Source organism: Scyliorhinus canicula, chromosome 8, assembly GCF_902713615.1.
Source record: "Scyliorhinus canicula chromosome 8, sScyCan1.1, whole genome shotgun sequence".
NCBI classification, from domain to species: Eukaryota; Metazoa; Chordata; class Chondrichthyes; order Carcharhiniformes; family Scyliorhinidae; genus Scyliorhinus; species Scyliorhinus canicula.
In genome coordinates, this window is record NC_052153.1 from 96,652,055 (window position 1) to 96,674,948 (window position 22,894).

The window sequence follows — 22,894 nt, forward strand, 5'->3', positions numbered from 1 at the left end:
GCAAACACAAACAGGAGTCAATACCTATTTATATTTGTGCACATTATATCCACCGTGCTACCACTGTCTCCTAGTATCACTTAATTTTCAATAACCTGCTGCAATGACTTGGTGCAGCCCAACATCCATAGCAGAGGTGGAGGCAGCCTGCAAGCTACACGTTGTTGTGTAGCGAACCTTGGTGAACCTCCGCTGGAGGGCCGGGCCCTTGAAGATCCTGGTCTGCTTTAGGTCTCCTGCTGTGGTGCATCTTCTCAGCTGTGGAGCTGCAGCTGGAAAGGTCACAAGCCGAGGCGACTGGGATCAGATGATTGTCCATGAAGTCACCTGGGTGGATGGTCCCAGGGTGTCCAGGTGATGGTCCTCCTGCCTGAGTGCCCCGTCTGACTCCTTGAGAATAGGCACCTGGAATGAGGGTGGGTTGCCCTGTCACACTCTCGCCTACCCACTGATGAATACTATATATGGCTAGAGTGATGAAGTGCAGCTCCTGGCTATTAGCAGGCGTCATGTTCTGGACATTGGTCCACATGGCGGTCGCCATCCTACCAGTGTTGACCTCAGTTCGCAGGCATGTTGGTGCTACGACATCAAATTGAATACGGATGAATTCATCTATCATATGTTGCAACCTAACAACCCTGCCTCATGTTCTAGTGTCTGTTGTTGCAGCTCCAATATTTGTGGTGAGGGCCGAGTCTAGAGGCTCATCATCTGACTCAGACTCAGCGGAGCCTGGCCTCCAGCAGTCCTCCGAGTACCAGTGACCTTGGATGTCTCTGCCTCCACCTGCTGCAGACCAGAATCTGTGCTGTGATCACCAAATTGTGATCCCAAAACTGCTCTAAAAGTAGCTTCAACCAAGGTGTGTGCCTCTGCACTGTGACAGTTCTTCATCCAGTGTGTCCTCAGGGTACTCAGAATCCTCATCCGAGGTGATGTGGGGGCTGGAGCTGGTGAGCTAGTTGCCTCGCCCTTTTCCTACTGGGGCCTGTCAAAGAGAGGAGCTTGTGATTGGCTGCATAGTCAACAACATTGCAAAGGACTTGTAGTTTTGTTGCGTGAACAATGAGCTGGTAATCAGTTACCGCTTGGTTGGAGGTGCTGGTCTCATCCTCAGTGCAGACACGTTCCCAGACCTTGCCAGCCAGCTCTGCTGTGTGATCTTCAAAGATGGTGAGGGACTGGGCCTAGGCATCCCCCCAAATTCGGTCGAGGATCTCTCCCTGCTGTTTTTGGAAATCTTCTCCTGCATAAAGACAAATGAACAGACTATGGGAAGGATGGATGCCAAGGCACATGATAAAGATGCCTGCCGTCTTTGGATGATCAGTGTACATGAGTAAGAATTGAGGACATGAGTTGTACATGATGTGAGGAGAGACGAAGATATCAAAGTGTCTTAGAGTCAGTAATAATGTCCCTTGTGATAGCAGTGTGTGAAATCCCGGTGCACTGTGACCTTGTGATTACTTGATGGGTTTGTCAGAATGTGAGTTGAGATTGTGGAGAAGGTTGCCTTACTCTGGAGGAGGGAATGAGGCCATACATCCTCATCCTGCACTGGATGGCAATCCTCTTCTGAAGAGTGCTGGCACTGACTACCCGGGTGATCAGCTCTCAAGCCGGCCTGGTGAGGTTGGTGGATCTCTTTCTACCATCACAGGGGTAAAGGATGCCATGATGTGGAGATGCCGGCGTTGGACTGGGGTGAGCACAGTAAGAAGTCTTACAACACTAGGTTAAACTCCAACATGTTTGTTTCAAACACTAGCTTTCGGAACATTGTTCCTTCCTCAGGTGAATTTAGTCCACTGAGACGAGGAGGCCCTTCGGCACCAGTTGGCACGGCGCCAACCCTGTCGGCGCCGGCCTAGCCCCTGAAGGTGCGGAGGATAGTGGAGAATCCTGGCCTTTGAGTTTCTATTACGCTGAATTCTCCGCCCCGCTACGCCAGATTTCTGGTTGAGCATGCCAGCGGGATGCTTCATTTCGCCGGCTGGTCAATGGGGTTTCCCATTGTGGGGCAGCCCCATGTCGTTGGAAAAGCCCCGGACTGCCGGCAAAACGGAGAATCCCGACGGTGGAGAATCCAGCCCGCGGTTTCCTTTTTATGTTGTCATACACAATCCGTATATCCAGGGGATTTTCTGTCGGTGCTCACATAACAGTGTGGATACCATTGAAGCATCCTGAACCTTGGAAAAGTCTACTGTCACATAAAGTGGATAGTCCTAACTGTCGTAGTCTTGCCATGAAAAGTCATTAATTTCTCTACTCTCCTGTAAAATAAATCAGTCACCCATGCTCCTGTGGCAGCCTAGCTGATATTAACTGAAATGTCTCTGCCATATAAGTTGAGTACAATCACAGACAGAAGACAGCAGTGCAGCCGGATAGCTGCAAGTCTTCAGGCAGTGGCAAAGCTTCCCTATTGCTTCATGGTGAAGGGCACTCTGCTCGTACAAATCTTGGTACTAATTCATTCATTAAAAGTTTTGACTTGAAGGCCTCTGCATCTCATAAAAACCTGGGTTTGGATTTGATATTTTTGCCCAGAGCACTGACATTGTGAACTAAATTTGGATTCACAGACTGAACATGTGCAGCAGTTTACCTAATTTCCCAGGATGCGCAAGTACCATTTAGTCTACTAAGATGAGGAATGCCTTTTGGTAGCTTCAAGCATTTCTGCTCAAAAGCGTTTCAAAATTAGAGGTCATATTTCGCAAAACCTTTACTGAACAGAGTAAAGATATAGGTGTCTTATGGGACACAGGAAAAAATGGCAGTGCTTTTATTAAATGCATGCTGTAACCTTTGTGTTCCCGTCTATAAATTGTCTGACGTGAAAGAGGAAGCTAGACATGGAGCAGGGAAAAGACACAAGAAAGAGTGTTGAGCAAGACGGAATGTGTAATTCTCACAAAATTTTGAAGTTAAAGAATTACCCAAGAATTAAAGTCTTACGGACAATGGGCGCCGCCATCTTCTCCCCCTCAGGCCAAGCGCGGCCAGTGGGCGCCGCCATCTGAGCCTCCGCAATCTCCCCCTCAGACCAGGCGTGGCCAGTGGGCACCACCATCTTCCCCCCTCAGACCAAGTGCGGTCAGTGGGCGCCACTATCTTCCCCTCCGCGAGACACGTGTGGCCCATGGGCGCCGCCATCTTTCTCAACCCCCGCCACGTGCGGCCCATTGGCGTGCCATTTTGTCCTCCCCAAGACCTTCAGGCGCCGCCATCTTGTCTCCCCCATGGCACATGAGCACCACCAGCGTTCCAGGACCTGTGCCCCCCGGGCACCCCATCATCCGACACCAGCGACGACCAACCACGACTCGCCTCAGTGACCATCAACCAGTCTCGTCCGCACAACCTGGCCACCGCATCAACCAGCATTAAGATCGACGGACACGTGACCTCTTGCTTGCTGGACTCCGGGAGCACCGAAAGCTTCACCCACCCGGATACGGTAAGGCGCTGCTCCCTCGCAGTACACCCCGCCAATGAAAGAATCTCCCTGGCCTTCGGATCACATTCCGTGGCGATCCGGGGGTACTGTACGGTCACACTCATGGTCCAGGGCGTAGACTTCAGCGGCTTCCGCCTCTACGTCCTTCCGAATCTCTGCGCTGCCCTACTACTCAGCCTGGACTTCCAGTACAACCTCCAGAGCCTAACCCTGAAATTTGGCGGGCCCCTACCACCCCTTATTGTCTGTGGCGTCGCGACCCTTAAGGTTGATCCACCTTCCCTCTTCGCAAATCTAATCCCGGATTGCAAACCCGCCACCACCAGGAGCAGACGGTACAGCACCCAGGACAGGACCTTCATCAGGTCTGAGGTCCAGCGGCTGCTGCGGGAAGGCATCATCGAGGCCAGCAACAGCCCCTGGAGAGCCCAAGTGGTAGTAGTTAAAACTGGGGATAAACACAGAATGGTCGTGGATTACAGCCAGGCCATCAATCGGTACACGCAGCTCGACGCGTATCCCTCCCATGCATATCTGATATGGTCAAACAGATTGCACAGTACCGGGTCTTCTCAATGGTAGACCTCAAATCCGCCTACCACCAGCTCCCCATCCATAAAGCGGGCCGTCCATACACGGCCATCGAGGCAGACGGTCGCCTCTATCACTTCTTCAGGGTTCCCTTCGGCGTCACCATCGGGGTCTCGGTCTTCCAAAGGGAGATGGACCGAATTGTCAACTGGTACAATTTGCGGGCCACCTTCCCGTACCTAGACAACGTCGCCATCAGCGGCCATGATCAGCAGGACCACGATGCCAACCTTGCCAAATTTCTCCACACCGCCACTCTCCTAAACCTCACCTACAACAAGGAGAAGTGCGTATTTAGTATGAACCGCTTAGCCATCGGCTACGTAGTCCAGAACGGAGTTCTGGGGCCCGATCCCGACCGCAGGCACCCCCTCATGGAGCTCCCACTGCCCCAAGGTTCTCAAACGCTGCCTGGGGTTCTTTTCATACTACGCCCAGTGGGTCCCAAACTATGCGGACAAGGCCCGCCCACTCATACAGTCCACCCATTTTCCCCATACGGCCGAGGCTCAACAGGCCTTCGCCCGTATCAGAGCCAATATCGCCAAGGCCGAGATGCATGCAGTAGACGAGACACTGCCCTTTCAAGTGAAATGCAACGCATCAGACATCGCCCTAGCCGCCACCCTCAATCAGGCAGGCAAACCCGTGGCCTTCTTTTCCCGCACCCTTCATGCCTCAGAAATTCGGCACTCATCCGTCGAAAAAGAGGCCCAAGCTATCGTTGAAGCTGTGCGGCATTGGAGGCATTACCTGGCTGGCAGGAGATTCACTCTCCTCACTGACCAACAGTCGGTAGCCTTCATGTTCAGTAACACACAGCGGGGCAAGATCAAGAATGATAAGATCTTGAGGTGGAGGATCGAGCTCTCCACCTACAATTACGAGATTTTGTATCGCCCCGGCAAGCTCAACGAGCCCCCAGATGCCCTATCCTGAGGTACATGTGCCAGTGCACAAGTAGACCAACTCTGGGCCCTGCATGACAGCCTTTGTCACACGGTTGTACAATTTCATAAAGGCCCACAATCTGCCCTACTCCATCGAGGACGTATGGACAATCACCAGAGACTGCCAGGTCTGTGCGGAGTGAAAACCGGACTTCTACCAGCCGGACCGCAAGAGCCTGGTGAAGGCTTCCCGCCCCTTTGAACGCCTTTGGATTTCAAAGGGCCCTTCCCCTCCACCGACCGTAACACGTATTTTCTCAGTGTGGTCGATGAGTACTCCAGATTCCCCTTCGCTATCCCATGCCCCGATATGACGTCTGCCACCGTCATCAAAGCCCTCAACACAATCTTCGCTCTGTTTGGTTTCCCCGCCTACATCCGCATGACAGGGGATCCTCATTCATGAGTGATGAGCTGCATCAGTTACTGCTCAGCAGGGGCATCGCCTCCAGCAGAACGACCAGCTATAACACCCGGGGAAACGGACAGGTAGAGAGGGAGAATGGGACGGTATAGAGGCCATCCAACTGGCCCTACGGTCCAGGAATCTCTCGGCCTGCCACTGGCAAGAGGGTCTCCCTGATGCACTACACTCCATTCGGTCACTACTGTGCACCGCCACTAATAACACACCCCATGAATGTCTCTTTGCCTTCCCCAGGAAGTCCACATCCGGGGTGTCGCTCCCGACTTGGCTCGCAGCTCCAGGACCCGTCCTTCTCCGTAGGCACGTCTGACTCCACAGGGCAGACCCGTTGGTGGAGAGGGTGCAGTTGCTGCATGCGAACCCCCAGTATGTCTACGTAGCATACCCCGACCGTCGCCAGGATACGGTCTCCCTCAGGGACCTGCCACCATCAGGTTCCCCACACACACACCCCTCCGGCCCGGCGTCACCCTCCCCTCCTCCGGAGCTTCCAGCAGCAACCCCCCCAGGACCATCCGTCCTCCCCCTGTCCATGCCCGAGGATGAAGAGGATTTCGGCACCCTCCCGGAGTCACCGAAGACCAGACCAGCATCGGCATCGCCGCCACCACTGCGTCACTCCCAACGGCACATCAAGTCCCTGGACTGGTTAAATCTCTAACTGGTCCACTAGACTTCAAAAGACATTTTTTTTTCCTCACAAAATTGTATATGTAAAATTCAGTTGATGTATATAATTCTCCACCACCCCTACCGGACTCAATTTTAACAGGGGGTGAATGTGGTAAACCACTGTTGCACCTATATTAGGTGATGTATGGTAGGACCTGTACTACAGGTACGACGGTAGTCCGTGCCTGCTGGCTCCGCCCAGTAGGCGGAGTATAAATATGTGTGTCCTCCGTGTAGCAGTTATTTCGCCAGCTGCTGTGGGAGGCCACACACCTTAGAGCAATAAAGCCTCAGTTGTCTCCACAACTGCACGGGCCTGGCACACCGCGGCGAAGTGCCCCTTCATACCGCAAGCCTTACAAAGGGCAGCGCGGGCCAGGCAGCATTGGCGGGGGTCTTTCTGCTGCCCGCTAAAGTAACATCGGGGACTCCCGGGGTTCACTGGCTGGCGCATGGCGCAGGCGTATTGGCTGGGTGAGGCCCCCGCTGGGGCGGCCGTCTGTGGGGGAATGGGCCGTGCGGCTGGGGGTGTAGGCTTGAACATTGCGTGAGGCGACCGTCATAGAGAGCGCTAGCTTCTTTGTCTCTGCGTGATCGAGCGTGGCCCCTTCTAAAAGTCTCTGGCGTATGAGGTCCGACCCAATCCCCGTAACAAAATCGTCCTGCATAAGGAAGTTAGAATATTCAGTGGCCGTAACAGCCTGACAGTCACAGTCCCAGACTAGTGGGATTAGGGCCCGCCAGAAGTCTTCAATGGACTCATCAGGGAGTTGAGAGCAAGTGGCGAGCACGTGCCTGGCGAAGAGCATGTTCGTCTTCTCGGCGTAATTTTCTTTTAGTAGCGTCATGGCTGCGGCGTAGTTTGACGCGTCCTGGATCAGCGGAAAGACTTTGGAGCTCAACCTCGTGTACAGTATCTGTATTTTCTCAGCCTCCGGAACAGGATCTGGTGCAGACCTGATGTATGCCTCGAAACAAGCTAGCCAGTGCTGATTTTGGCGTTGCTTGATTGCGGATCCAGCTGCAGGTGATCCAGTTTTTGAAACGCAAGTCCATCTTCTGAAAATCTTAGAGCAATAAATTGATGCACGATCAATTGCACAAAGACGAGAGTGGATACAACTGAGGCTTTATTGCTCTAAGATGTGTGTCCTCCCACAGCAGCTGGTGAAATGGCTGCTACACGGAGGCCACACATATTTAAACTCCGCTTACTGGGCAGAGCCAGCAGGCAGGGACTACCGTCGTACCTGTAGTACAGGTCCTACCATACATCACCTAATATAGGTGCAACAGTGGTTTACCACAATTGGCACCCCATCCACGAACATTCACACCCTCCAACACAGAGACACAGTGGCAGTGGCATGTACTGTCTATGTCATGCACTGCAGGAACTCACCGAGGTTCCTTAGACAGCATATTCCAAACACACAACTGCTACTATCCAAAACGATATGGGCAGCAGACATATGGGAGCACCATCACCTGGAGATACCCCTCCAAGTCATTCACCATCATGTCTTGGAAGTATATTGCCGACCCTTCACTGAAGCTGGGTCAAAATACTGGAACTCCCTCCTTAACAGCATTGTGGGTTTGTGTATATCACAGGGACTGCAGGAGTTCAAGGAAATAGCTCAGCAATACGTTCTTGTAATGAACTCCAATTGGCTTTATTGGTTGGCCAATTGGAGTATGAGCTCACTCAATGATAGCTCATTGAGGGGGCCCATATAATCACCTGTGTAGGCTTTGTGAGCAGTCTTAAGTTGACTGAACTGCTAGCAGCACTGTTTGTAGCTGCTCCTGTAATATCGTTATTGTAAATAAATATTGGTGTGGTGACGAAACTCCTGCCTCCCGTGGATTACTACAGTGGTGACGAGGTAAACTACAAATTTTGCGGAGACCAGCTGCCGCACTCGGAGGGTAAGCCTTGCCATTTTAAAAATGCCGTTTTTTGGGAGGTTAGAGGCATTCGACCCGGCTATTGAGGGCTGGTCCCAGTATGTGGAGAGAATGTGTTACTTCTTCCGGGCAAATGATATACTGACGGATGAAAGGAGAAAGCTTATCCTACTGTCGGCGTGCGGACCCTCCGCTTTCACCATTATACATAGTCTGACTTATCCCGATGCGCCGGACACGAAAACTTTCCAAGAAGTAACGGAATTGGTGAAAGAGCACTACGACCCAAAACCACCCATTCATTTTGCGTAGGTACAGATTCTACACAGCGAAGCGGGAAGACAGGGAGTCAATCACAAATTTCTTGACCCGCCTGAGAAGGCTGGCGGAAAAATGCGAGTTTGGCCCGACGCTAAATGAAATGCTTCGGGACCGGTTAGTGTGTGGTATAAACAACCTCACAATACAGAAACGCCTGTTGGCGGAAACGGAGCTAGACTGCAGGCAGGCGTTACAGCTCGCACTGTCCCTAGAAAAGGCAGCAAGTGGGGCTCAGGAATTACAGGGCACGCCAATGGAGGTAGATACCTGTGAGAGGGACTACCACAACGGGTCCTGCTACCAGATAGCCGCTCTCAGGAAAAACCTGAGGAATAGAGGGAAAAAGGAAAACCCCAGAACTGCCCCCAAGTCTGCCAGGACTAACTGGAGACAGAGGGAAGTACCGGCTGAGGCTCCCCCAACAGAGAAGGACCGTTTCTGGCACCAGACAGAGTGAGGTAACAACGACAGAAACCCTAGAAGGAGGTGGCAAAAGAGGAATAGCAGGTGGGGACGCAAAGAAGTATACAACCTAGATGCCCCATCCTCCTCCGAAGGGGAACAATTATATAATATTATAACGAAGAAAGCAGAACCCATTAGGATTACCCCACGGGTGAACGGGCGGCCGACAATAATGGAAATAGACACGGGTGTGGCCTTATCAGTAATGGGAGTGGCAGCATTTAGAAAAATCAAAGATGGACTCCAGCCACTAACCCTAACAAAAACATTGACGAAACTTAAAACCTAACCGGGGGAACCCCTGGAAGTTCTAGGCACAACTCATGTACCTGTGGAATATGAGAAACAATTGCTCAGATTACCGTTGACGATAGTAGTCCGGACTGAGCTTAATTGGACGGAACTGGCTGAAAGACCTAAAAATAGATTGGATGAAAATTTTCCAGAGTGGAAGCGGGCAGTTGAGTAGAGTACTCCAAAAATACCCGGAGGTCTTCCAGGAAGGTTTGGGGGAAATCATAGGCGCCAAAGCAACTTTGGACGTGGACCCAGAAGCCCTTCCGAAATTTTGTAAGGCCAGGCCGGTACCTTTTGCATTAAGGAAGAAAGTAGATGATGAAATAGACAGGTTACGGCGCGACGGCATTATCAGGCCAGAACAGTTTTCGGAATGGGCAGCGCCGGTGGTACCAATTTTGATGCCAGACGGCTCGATACGTCTCTGTGGAGATTTCAAACAGACAGTAAACAAATACGCACTGCTGGACAAATACCCAAACCCGAAAATAGACGACCTATATGCCAAATTGGCAGGTGGGGTTTTGTTCACGAAACTAGACATGAGCCATGCCTACCTGCAGTTAAAACTGGACAAGGGCTCCCAGAAGTTCGCTACGATCAACACCCTGAAGGGCCTTTTTCGTTATACTAGGCTACCTTTTGGAGTGTCATCAGCCTGCGCTATATTCCAGCGTACAATGGAAAATATTCTGCAGGGTCTACCGCAGGTGGCGATTTATTTGGACGGTGTCTTAATCACGGGTAGGACAAACAGGGAACACTTAAGGAACCTGGAGGAAGTGCTCAGGCGTTTCGCAAAGGCAGGCGTACGGCTAAAAAGGGTAAAATGTGTTTTTCTGGCCCCACAAGTCACGTACCTGGGATATAAAGTAGACGAGTCAGGGTTACATCCATTAGAAAACAGAGTAAGGGCAATAAAAGAAGCCCCAGCTCCCACCACGGTCCAGGAGTTACGATCATTTCTAGGGTTGGTAACCTATTATGGAAAATTTATTGAAAATAGGGCATCCATCCTAGAACCCCTCCACCAGCTACTAAAAAAGGGGCAAGAATGGAAATGGTCCACCCGCCAAAACCGAGCATTTAGGGACATTAGGGAACAGCTGTCATCCGAAAATGTCTTAGAGCATTATGACCCAAGGAAGGAGTTGGTGGTCACTTGTGATGCATCCCCCTATGGGGTAGGAGCCGTCTTAGCCCATTGAGGAAGGAATGGGGAAGAATGGCCAATAGCCTATGCTTCGAGGACCTTGGCGATGGCTGAGAGGAAGTACGCCCAAATCGAGAAGGAAGGACTGGCGGTGATATTCGCAGTAAAAACATTTCACCAGCATCTGTACGGGCGGAAATTCACCATAGTGACGGACCATAAGCCGTTATTAGGGTTATTAAAAGAAGACAAGTCAATACCCCCGATTGCATCAGCTAGAATCCAACGCTGGGCGTTGTTACTGGCGGCGTATAGATACGTTCTGGAGCATAGACCGGGAACGCGAGTAGCACATGCAGATGCTTTGAGCAGACTTCCCCTCCCGGACACTCTGCCGCAAATACCAAAAGTAGAGGAGACAGTAATGACTCTAAATTTTTTGGACACCCTACCAGTAGACGCACAACATATTCGGTTGTGGACGCAAAAAGACCCAGTTTTAGCCAAGATGAAGCATTTACTGCCAACAGGGGAACTGGAAAGACCAGTGGAGCCCCAGATGCACCCATACTGGAGCAGAAGGGACCAAATAACCGTAGAAGACGGTATCCTATTATGGGGAGCCCGAGTAATCGTCCTAGCTCAGGGCCGTCAGGCAATCTTAACTGAGTTACATCACGGACACCCAGGGGTGTCTAAAATGAAGATGCTAGCTCGAAGCTACGTTTGGTGGCCAGGTTTGGACACAGACATAGCAGCCTTGGTACGTCGGTGCCAGGAGTGCCAACAGGGGCAAAGAGTGCCACCAGCGGCGCCATTGCACCCGTGGGAATGGCCAGGCAGACCGTGGACCCGCCTGCATATTGACCACGCCAGCCCTTTCATGGGCTCAATGTTTTTGGTGATAGTGGACGCCCACTCCAAATGGTTGGACGTCCACCGGGTAAACACGGCAAGCACAGCATCGACAATTGAAAAGCTCAGGGCCTCGTTTGCAACACATGGACTTCTGGAGGTATTGGTGTCGGACAAGGGAACGGCATTCACAAGTGGGGAATTTGGAAAATTCCTGAAGGAAAACGGAGTCCATCACATCAAAACGGCCCCTTACCATCCAGCGACCAACGGCCTGGCAGAGAGAGCGGTCCAGACACTTAAAGCGGGACTCAAGAAGCAGCCGGCATCGTCAATAGACACAAAGCTCTCCCGCTGGCTGTTTGATTACAGGACCACATCGCATTGCACAATGGGCATACCGCCAGCTGAACTCTTAATGGGAAGGCGGCTGCGAACGAGGCTGAGTCTCCTTTTCCCAAATTTAACGGGGAAAGTGGAGAAACGACAGGAGGCCCAACGCAGGGGGCATGATAATAGTCGGCAGCAGAGACATTTCCAGGTGGGGGCACCGGTTTGGGTCAAGAATTATGGGAATGGACCAACGTGGGTCAAAGGCACTGTAGAGTCCCAAACAGGGCCCATATCCTATGAGGTTTCAATAAGAACATAAGAACATAAGAACTAGGAGCAGGAGTAGGCCATCTGGCCCCTCGAGCCTGCTCCGCCATTCAATTAGATCATGGCTGATCTTTTGTGGACTCAGCTCCACTTTCCGGCCCGAACACCATAACCCTTAATCCCTTTATTCTTCAAAAAACTATCTATCTTTACCTTAAAAACATGTAATGAAGGAGCCTCAACTGCTTCACTGGGCAAGGAATTCCATAGATTCACAACCCTTTGGGTGAAGAAGTTCCTCCTAAACTCAGTTCTAAATCTACTTCCCCTTATTTTGAGGCTATGCCCCCTAGTTCTGCTGTCACCCGCCAGTGGAAACAACCTGCCCGCATCTATCCTATCTATTCCCTTCATAATTTTAAATGTTTCTATAAGATCCCCCCTCATCCTTCTAAATTCCAACGAGTACAGTCCCAGTCTACTCAACCTCTCCTCATAATCCAACCCCTTCAGCTCTGGGATTAACCTAGTGAATCTTCTCTGCACACCCTCCAGCGCCAGTACGTCCTTTCTCAAGTAAGGAGACCAAAACTGAACACAATACTCCAGGTGTGGCCGCACTAACACCTTATACAATTGCAACATAACCTCCCTAGTCTTAAACTCCATCCCTCTAGCAATGAAGGACAAAATTCCATTTGCCTTCTTAATCACCTGTTGCAATAGGAGGTAAGGTGCTGAAGAAACACCTAGACCAAATAAGGGCAGCGGAACCACACCTGGAGGCAGGCAAAGTAGGACCGCCTCAAGCTGGGATAGCCCAGACGGAAAGGATACCCTCACCCCAGCCCCGAGCAATTTCTCCAGACCCCGTCATCCGAGTCGGAGATGGACACACTTGACGAGGCCGCCGCGACACCTCTCCCCGAGGAGGAGGAAGAACAACTTCCAAGGAGGTCGTCAAGGAAAAGACGGGCACCTATAAGGTACACCCCGCCCACTTCGGAGAACGACCCGGCGGACGACACAGAGGTGACAGACCCAGACATGAGGAGCAGGAAGAAGCTCAGAGGAATGCCAGCTGGCAGGAATTCCTCGGACCTTGTGGGGGAGGGGTGTAATGAACTCCAATTGGCTTTATTGGTTGGCCAATTGGAGTATGAGCTCCCTCAATGATAGCTCATTGAGGGGGCCCATATAATCACCTGTGTAGGCTTTGTGAGCCAGTCTTTAGTTGACTGGACTGCTTACAGCACTGTTTGTAACTGCTCCTGTAATATCGTTATTGTAAATAAATATTGGTGTGGTGACGGAACTCCTGCCTCCCGTGAATTACTACAGTTCTCAAGGGCAATTACTTGATCTCCAAAAGATAAATTGAGAGAAGAACATTGCTAATAATATTGCCTAAAGAAAGATATATCATTAGAGAGTGAAATAATAAATCAGACATACAGGAAAAGTCTCTCTCAGGGCATAGGGCAATGCTGGAGACACTAATTCAAATAACATGTGACATGGTGCAGCATTCAAACACTGTGTGACATGGTTCAGTATTCAAAGAGTGCATGACATGGCGCAGTATTCAAACACTGTGTGACATGGTGTGGTGTTCAAAGAGCACGTGACATGGTGCATTATTCAAAGTGCGTGTGTCATGGTGCAGCATTCAAACAGAATGTAACATGGTACAGCGTTCAAAGATCGTGTCACATGGTGCAGCATTCAGAGCGTGTGACAGGGTGCAGCGTTCAAAGATCGTGTGTCATGGTGCAGCGTTCAAAGATCATGTCACATGGTGCAGCATTCAGAGCGTGTGACATGGTGCAGCGTTCAAAGATCGTGTGTCATGGTGCAGCGTTCAAAGAGCATGTGACATGGTGCAGTATTCAAAGATCGTGTGACATGGTTCAGTATTCAAAGAGTGCGTGACATGGTGCAGTATTCAGTGTGTGTGTTATGGTGCAGTTTTCAAAATGCATGTGACATGGTGCAGCATTCAGAGCGTGTGACATGGTGCAGCATTCAAAGTGCGTGCTTCATTGTACGGAACTCAAAGAACATTCAACATGATGCAGCATTCGAATCATCAGGGCAGTGCATATTTAGTATCAGAAGTGTTGAAACATTGGGGACCACCACTAATGAGGAATGGGAAATGGAGATTAGGAAAGATGCAACCTGTCCATTCGCAACACCAAAGTATGCAAGGGGCAGACGCACATCCAGTCTGGCACTGGCAAGTTGCAATGCCCAGTAATCGAATAGACAACACACTTTCCCTTGCTCCCCCACCAATTCTCCTCAGCACCCATCCCCACTCTTATCACTGGAGATATGAATCATGCTTCTTCTTGCAATCAAAAATATTTGGTGATCAGATTTCACTACAAGGAGCAGTTGAAACACACAATTAGGGTAACATGATATGATTGCCTCCTCAGATGGACCCCGAGGTCAATGCATTCCATTGCGAAATAAACCAGCCAGTCTCACAAAAGTACAACAGCCTTACCTGTGATGTCTTACATGTCTGCCTCATAACTCAGCTCTGTGTAGTGAAGGATTATGTTTGTCACATAGCAAAGTCTTAATTTCCTTCTACTTTGAAATGTTTGTGACTATCTCATCCAGAAGAAATTTAAACCAACTTCTGCCTTAAAAGTTTTACATCGTGCTGAGGGTGGGGTCCTGGACATAGATGTCCGAGTCAAATCCGCCTGCGGTTGGCCATCTTGCCTCAAAGCCATTTAGTGAATATTTAAGGCAGAGGATGGGTGGCGATCAAGTGGGCTGCTTTGTCCTGGATGGTATTGAACTTCTTGATTGTTATTGGAGCCACAATCACCCTGGCAAGTGAATAGGTACCACTTGGGTCTCCCTCTAATTGAAACATCAATGAGCTATATGAGAAATGGCCCCAATTTATTTGAGTATGCCAGGATTAATGCTACCAGGACCAGCAGCTCAAACTGTTTAAGATGATTAACTGCACCAGGGTCTCTATTCACATCTACTTTAACAAAGTCAATAATAGCATCAACACTATCGGCAGGATTTTCTGCTCCCATTTGTGTCTGGCAGGTGCAGCAACAAAAGCGGAAAAAATTGCAAGAAATACCAAATCACGTTTCATGCCAATATAAACGCGTGGCGCGATTGCCCAACGTCGGGAACATAATTTGAATACCTTAATATCCCATCATTAGGTCTCAACACCTGAATCATTCCCCCTTCCCGTCACAAAATCAGTTCATGTCAGTGTGTGGGCAGCCCACTGCAAATTATTACTGGTCTCCCAAGGCGTGCACCTGCCAAGCAGACCAACCAGGGGAGCTCAGTTAAGTGCTTTGCTCCGGGGCGGGTAATCTGTGTCAGGAGGCAGTGCCAGGGGCAGTGCCTGGGGGGAGGGGGGGGGGGGGGGGGGGGGGGGGGGGGGGGAGAGAGAAAAGGTACCAGGTGAACTCTTTGCACTGTAGCAGCTTCTAAAAATGGTACCCCCGATCTTCAACGGGCTAGGTTACTTGTGAGGTGGATGAATCAGAGGCTGCCTCGCCAACAGTACATCATGTGACCAGCCCCTTGAGGTTTACTTTTCTGTGTGGCAGAGAAAGCTGTCAGCGGCTTCAAGGTCGCTTTTCCCGCCTGCCATCAGTCTTTGGTGGGAAGTTCCTCCCTAAATTATTAGCTGATGGGTGAGACTCAGCCCATTAATATTGAACTGCTTTGCACTATAAACTATGAACTTTTACACTGGTTTGTCAATTGAAAATAAAATTGCCGTTATAGTTTTTGCCATAAACTTGCCGGAACTACCAAGCACGTATTCACTGTTGCTTCACAAGAGTGAAAACAGGTACAGTGTAGAATTGACACTGAGTCAAAGGAGGAGACATCAGGACATCAGGGCTGCTATAAATGTCAAGGAGGTAAATTTTAAGGAGCATCTAAAAGGCATACTGTAAAAGAGTGGCAGTTATGTTTAGGGAACAAACATCAAAGGATAAGGCATAGATAGCTGAAGACATAGCCACCAGTGAGGCAAAGAAAGTGGGACGGCATTGGGGGGGAAGCCAGAACTGGCCAAACATGGGATTTTTGCAAGGGTTCCAGAGTTAGAGGAGGAAACTAATATAGGAAGAACAAGAACATGGAGGGATTTAAACACAAAAGAATGAGAATTTGACAAATATGAGCAATGCAAGTCAGTGTAAACAGGTGATCGGTGAGACACAACCCACTAATATTGCACTGCTTTGCACTAGAAGCTTTGAACCTTTATATTGGTTTGTCAATTTAAAATAAATGGATTGATGCCTCAAAACCTGAGAAGCGGGTGTTTATGCATACAATAAAGCTTTTTCGAGTACTCTGCAATTCAATACAATTATCTATGAAAATCCTGGTTTACAAGACTGCAAAACAGAGATTCTGTACTATTCTGAAAGGGGACAGGGTTTCTTTCTTTAAAGCAGTCTCAAACAATCTCTCTTTCTCAAATTGGAGTAAAGACAGCTCTACACAGCAAGTTTTGCTGAGTGCTAACTGTATTTAAACGTGGATTGGGTTCTGAGATGTTTGTGTGGGAATAAAGATATCAGTTAAGGGTTATTGGGTCACTGCATTGACTAGCAATATTTGACGGGTAAATGCAAGCTATTTTCTTGTGTGATGTTAAAGATATTTTAATACTGCGTTCGTAATATCGTTTGTTTGAATATACCATATCCCGATTTTGAGTGACTTCACCCCCGAGCGAGGTATCCTTTCCTCACAGTCTTACAAAACTGAAATAAAATATTGGAGTTTCTGTCCAGGATCCCAGCTACTGTTGCGAGCTAGACCAGGATCATAATACATGGTTGATCTTCCACCTCGACTTAATTTTCTTGCCCTTTCCCCATACCTCTTGGTATAAATCTGAGTGACCAAAACTGTCTTTCTGAATCTTAAATATAGACAGTGATGGGAGTATCCACAACCCATGGAGCAGAAAATTCCAAAGATTCACAACATTCTGTGTGAAGAAATTTCTCATCTCAATCCAAAATGACCGGCCACTTATCCTGAGGCTGTGTTCCTTTGTTCTAGATTATCCAGCCAGGATGAACAACCTCTCCTGTCAAGCCCCTTCCCAAATCTAAAACCATATGGCTGAAAAGCAAGCAAGCACTGTAACCAAAGTTTGGGAAATTAAGAAAATTAAACAGCCATTGAATCATCATCCGAGGTAAAGTTAGATTGCACTTTCTCATCAAAAAGCCAATTTCATTTTTATGAAGGAAACTTGTGAATTAAACAAATTGACAGTATCACAATGGTCAGTATTTAACTGGGGCAGCAGCTGTGTCCCAAAACTTATAGAAATTATATACAGCAGTAAACTTCAGGGATAGAACATACATAACGCACCAAACTTCACCTCAGGTTTTGTTAAGTATTTGTGTAATAAAGTAAAAATGCTGGAAACAGAAAAAAGAGAAAGACTAAATATAGAGACAGTAGCATTAGGAATTTGTTGCAATTGACTATAGTTATAGTTGTACAGCAAAACCTGATGACTGTGGGAAAGATGGTTGGGGTGATTCTCCGCTCCGTGGACCAAGTGCCCGAGCCGTCCCTACGCGGCGCAAAATGGGCGCTGCACCAACCTGCGTATGCGCAGTTGGGGCAGCTCAATCCTGCGCATGCGCAGTTGGGCCGCGCCATCCTGTGCATGCTCGGCGAACTTTTTACGAGCGCCAGCCTCGACGCAATATGGCATGAGTGTTCAGGGGCCGGCCACGGTGGAATGTAGGCCGGGTGGGGGGGGGGGGGGGGGGGGGGCGGTGAGACCGACCCGCCGATTTGTGGGCTCCGATCGCGGGGCAGACCTATTCGGAGGCCCCACTCTGCCATCGCGTTTCACGACGGCGCGAACAGGGCCCGGGCACAGCCCTGGTGAAGGAGCTCCCCTCCACAGGCCGCTGCCCGAGCGTTCCCGCAGAGTTCTCGCCGGCAGTGACCGGGGTGGATGGCACTGGCGGGACCCTGTCGTGTCGGAGCAGCCCTTCGGCCCATTCGGGCCGGAGAATCGGCGCACACCGTTTGCGGCGATTCTTCGAGTGGCCCGGCGCGATTCGCGCAGCGCTGGTTTCAGGGGGGGTGGGAGAATCGCGTGTGGGAGTCGGGGCGGTGTGGCGTGATTCGCGCGGCACCCTGCCGATTCTCCCACCCGGCGTGGAGGGGGGGGAGAATACCGCCCGGTAAAGATCTTGTCCAATCCTCTAACCTGCTCCCTTACCTAAAAGAGTTGCAGTTTCTCTGCTTAATAGACAGCTGGAATGTACACATCCAGTGGATCCTGGCTTTTTCCAAATCAGTTATTGTGCAACTTTAAATAGGCTCTTATTTTTAACGACCTGCTCTTCTAAAAGGATAAACTGGCATTGATGTTCATGACAGAAAAACATTGGAACAATATAAATAATTGTTTTATCTAAGCAGTATGTCTCAAAGACCGGATAGCGCGATAAGCGTAACAAGAATTGCCTACTCTAAATTTCACCTGGAGGATAACCTAATTGACACTGAAATACTATCAGGTTAGCAAAATAATGACTGTCATAAAATATGCCACTTTTACCTGTATTCTTTCCTGAGCCTTCTGAGTGCACAGCATCATGATACTGAATGTCAGTGTTGTTATCAATCCACTGAGAAAATGCTGTAAAATAATACTTAGCACAGCTGCACCTAGGACAAATACAAAATAAATTGAAATTGAAACTTTGACATTTTATTGATGAGTTGCGACATAACACGAAGAAGAAGCAGGATAAGAAACCTCTTTTACACTGACATGTCGAAAATATTAGTCAGGAACACTGCCTCAAAGAAAACACCTGGTTCTACTTTCAGCAGAAAATTCAAAATATTCTAATCTGGTATTTTTTTCTTCTGACCCTCAAAAACAAAAAAACCCTCCACTTTCATTACAAAACTGGGAAGTGATTCAGGAATTTATTCAATTAAATTCAAGCTATAATCAAAAATCTGATTACTATTGTAATATGGGGGAAGGGATTATGTTTCAAGAAAATCTAAATGCCCAGCAGCAGCACTTCTGTCACATGATTTAAAATGGAAGCTTTCAAAAGAAAATGTCACTAGTATTTCCATTGTTGTTTTACAACTATCTTTACTTATGCATGGAAACATACATAGAAAATAGATGCAGGCGGAGGCCATTCTGCCCTTTGAGCCTGATCTGCCATTCATTATGATCATGGCAAATCATTAAGTTCAATACCCTGACCCCCATCTTCCCCCCATATCTCTTTATTCCTTTTCCCCCAAGAGGTATATCTAATTCCTAATTGAAATTACTCAACGTTTTCACCTCAACTACTATTTGTGGTAGTGAAGTACACAGATTCACCAGTCTCTGGGTGAAGAAATTTCTCCTCACCGCAATCTTAACAGTTTACCCCTGATTCTCAAATTATGACCCCTAGCTCTGGACTCCCCCACCATCGGGAACATTCTTTCTGAATCTGCCCTGTCTAATCCTGTTAAAATTTTATATGTTTCTATGAGGTCCCCCTTTACTCTTCTAACCTCTAATGAATATAATCCTAACCAATTTAGTCTCTCCTTAAATGACAGTCCCACAATCCCAGCAATCAGCGTGGTAAACCTTCGCTGCACTCCCTCCATAGCAAGAACATCCTTCCTCAGATAAGGACACCAAAACTACATACGTACTATGATTGGAGAAATTACTAACAAGCTTAATCAGGTACTAATCAGTACAACACACTAACCAAAGGTAATTTCCAATGAATAATATTCATATTGGTATCAAACATTGCAGGTCTATTTCCCAGACGTCAAGCACAATGATAATTTTTCTGGAGTTTAGAGCACAACGATCATTTTTCTGGAGTTTAGACTATTTTTAAGGGAAATAGTTTGAAGGCAATCACTTTATCAAGCATTTATTGACACTGATACTTTTTTCCCTTTGGGGAAATGGTGGAAGGATTCCCAAGCTGATTACCAGCCCGTTGAACTGCATTATAAACACTCCTTCCATGACCAACAAGTCCTGACGCTGGACTTGAACCCAGAGCTTCTGGTCCAGAGGTAGGGACACTACCACTGTGCCACAAGACCTCCAACTAGCAAATCATTAATTCAGGCAACACAAAGAAATCACAAGTAAGCCTCAAAATCAGAAGGGATAATATGGATTGGCGGATTCATATTCCAATTTGTCATTACCAAGAACAATTTAGATTCATATGTATTTATTTATGGGAACCATGTTATACTTTGTAGATTACTAAACCAATTAAGCACCATTCCCTATTGAATGTATCAAATTTTAAAAATAATAGGTACTTGGGTGAGGTTCACAGGCCATCTGGAACAACTAAACTTTGGCTAGTTGAGGCGTTCTTTGTCTGCGCACAGCTTGTTCGCATCGAGATATATTGTTGCCCTATATCATCATTGAATAGGTGAGGTACCTGCATTAATCGCCCAACCTATAACAAATCTCACCATTTGGACAGCCAGCAATCCAGTGGGACAGACAACAATTACAGGATTGAAAGTGCTTTAAAGTGAAGAACTGGTTAAATGTCAGGGTGGTTATTTCAGCGTTGGAGAAATACAAAATACAAATAAATGAAATTATGGGAGATTTAAAGGTTTACAATGCCTAAAAGAATTTAGGAAAAATGACAGCCGGACTATCATGATCAACATTAAAAATGGCTGCCTCTCAGCTTGCATTCACCCATAATTTCTGACTGTGTTGAGCAAGTGACTTTCCAGTACTGATTAACATGAAAATTGCATTCGGGTCAAACTGCGCTATTTGACCCCTATTGTTATCTGTTTGTGCTGAGAGTGCTGGCTGCCTAATCATGGACTACCCAGAAGTCAGACTGGGTGAACATCAAGCATTAATCAGTGGGCGGAATTCTCTCATCTGGGGACAAAGTCCCGTGGCGGGGGTGGGAAGGTGGAGTGCTTCCGTCTGAGGAGGTAGGCGAGGTAATACATCAAATCTTCCAAACCCAAGATCGTTAATTATGCAACCAGGTGTTTTGCGCCATATTCTCTGATGGGGCAAGCCTGATGGTGCGTAATCCGCCGTCCTATCTGGGTGCCATTGAAGAAGCGCGCAACATCACTGACCCACTATCGAAGAAAGAAGGTGGACACCCTGAAAATGAAGATGGATCTCCAGGAAAATCGGAGGCTGGAAGGTGGACTCTCTCCAGGACAGCAAATCTGGATGGTCCACGTGCAGATGCTCCCCACCCTGTGGTATTCTGTGGTCCATAGTTGTCATTGGCCTCCATCCTGAGCTCCTGGAACAATCCCCAAGCATTGTTCTGGTGAGTCACTGCATCATCTGCATACCACATGGTTCCAAAATTGTTCATCAATGACATGTTTTCCTGCTGGCGCCAGAGGAGAATCAGGTGTGGATGGTCAGACCTTCATCTGCAATAAGTCTCATGTTGGCCACCAGCTGGCTTCCTGATCCGAGATCTGACATACTGGGCACCAGCGGAATATGCCACTGTAAATTCACAGCGGTACAAAATTGATTTTTAGCGGTATAAAATTGATTTTTGGGCCTCCGTCGGAATTCTGCACCCCCGCCCGCCATTGAAGCCACCGGCAGAGGCATGGGAGAATTCCAGTGTTTGTACCACCACTGCTCTTTAACTGTCCAAAGAGTCACAACAGTAATAAGAATGAAAAATCAGTCTATCAGAGTGGAGATTTGTTGGATGGGAAGACAGCCCAAATTCCTACGTCGTGGGAGGATGGAAATTGGATGGTTCTGCCCATTTATGATAAATCCAAAATCTGGGTCTCGGAAGGGGAGTGGGCAAGCCTTCCACCTGCACAGTCTCTGTGCACAACATGTTTGAGGAGAATCCAAGGAGATTCCTGAGCTACCCAAGAACTCCGGTCAGTGCAATACCTGATTGGTCCAATGGTATTCACCATGGTTTAAAGCAGGTGTGAGTTTTGCACTCGGCTTCCAAAGACCAAAAAGATTAGCAAATGGAAAAAAACATTTTTTAAAAAGCTAAATTTGGATTTTCAAAATATGATGCCCCATTCAAAAATCAAATGGAGGAAATGATTAACTATATGTCAAATTTTCATTAACATATCAATCATCCAAACTCCTTTGAGCACCTACTTAACTTCTTCATGCTGTATAGAATTTAAATAAAACACTTGTGAAAACTTACAATTGCTGAAAGGGTGTCACATCTCTATTGACAAAGCTATTGAAATAAATATCTCATTTATTGCCATCCATGACATGAAAGATTTCAGATTTTGTTTATCATCCATGGCATCAACTTTGATGCATTGTGTGGCCTATTGGAGCTGTCTGCAAATTAGAGCTGCTTCTTTGTAATCTTACATTTAATCCTTCTCTCAAGTCAAATTCTAACCATTTTTTTCAATAATTATGTTTCAAAGTCTTTCCTTAGCCACCTTATTTACAGAGACAAGTAGATTAAAGGAGCTTTTGAACTGTTTTATGCACAGACAGCAAACAAACAAAAACAACAGGGGAACGTCTCAGGAGTAAAACTGTAATAAAAAAGATATGTGCAAACCAGGACTTTTTTTTCGTCGTGAGTTCCTCGGCTGTAAGTCCATCAATAAAAATTCAATTCATGAAAGCAAAGCAGGTCAGTGATTTTATAACATATCTTTTGCAGCCTGATTAATACTGTGGGTGGGATTTTGCACACAATCCACCGTATGTTTTGCGGAGGCAGCCCATCATTGGCTGGTGGCGAGATCTTCTGGTCCCGCTGTGGTCCACGGGGTTTGCTGTTGAATACACCCTCACCGCAGGGAAACCCGCAATGGGGTTGCGCTGTTAGTGAGACGGAAAGATCCCGCTGCCGTGAGCAACCGGAAAGTTCCAGCCTCTGGCTGGGATTTACTGTGCAACCCGCCACGTGTTTCGCAACGGCATAGGTGGCCAGCGGTGGGATCTTCTGGTTCTGCCATCGTCAACTAGGTTTCCCGTTAAATGTGCCCCTCAATGCCAGGAAAGCCACAGTGTGGGTAAACTGCTGGTGGGGCTGGAAGAACCCATTAGCGTGAACGGCTGCAAAATTTCAAACTATGTCTGTGTAAAA

At 48.1% G+C, this 22,894-nt stretch overlaps 1 protein-coding gene across 5 annotated transcripts in view; it reads right to left on the reverse strand.

Annotated features, from left to right (window-relative positions):
- Window positions 1–22,894, reverse strand: part of mfsd3 (major facilitator superfamily domain containing 3) — a 138,278-nt gene that overhangs the window by 43,046 nt on the left and 72,338 nt on the right. For all 5 annotated transcript variants that reach the window (XM_038804957.1, XM_038804961.1, XM_038804960.1 and 2 more), the window contains exon 5: window positions 18,340–18,449. In XM_038804957.1, the coding sequence (XP_038660885.1) occupies window positions 18,340–18,449 (110 nt within the window). The remainder of the gene's footprint in view (window positions 1–18,339; window positions 18,450–22,894) is intronic.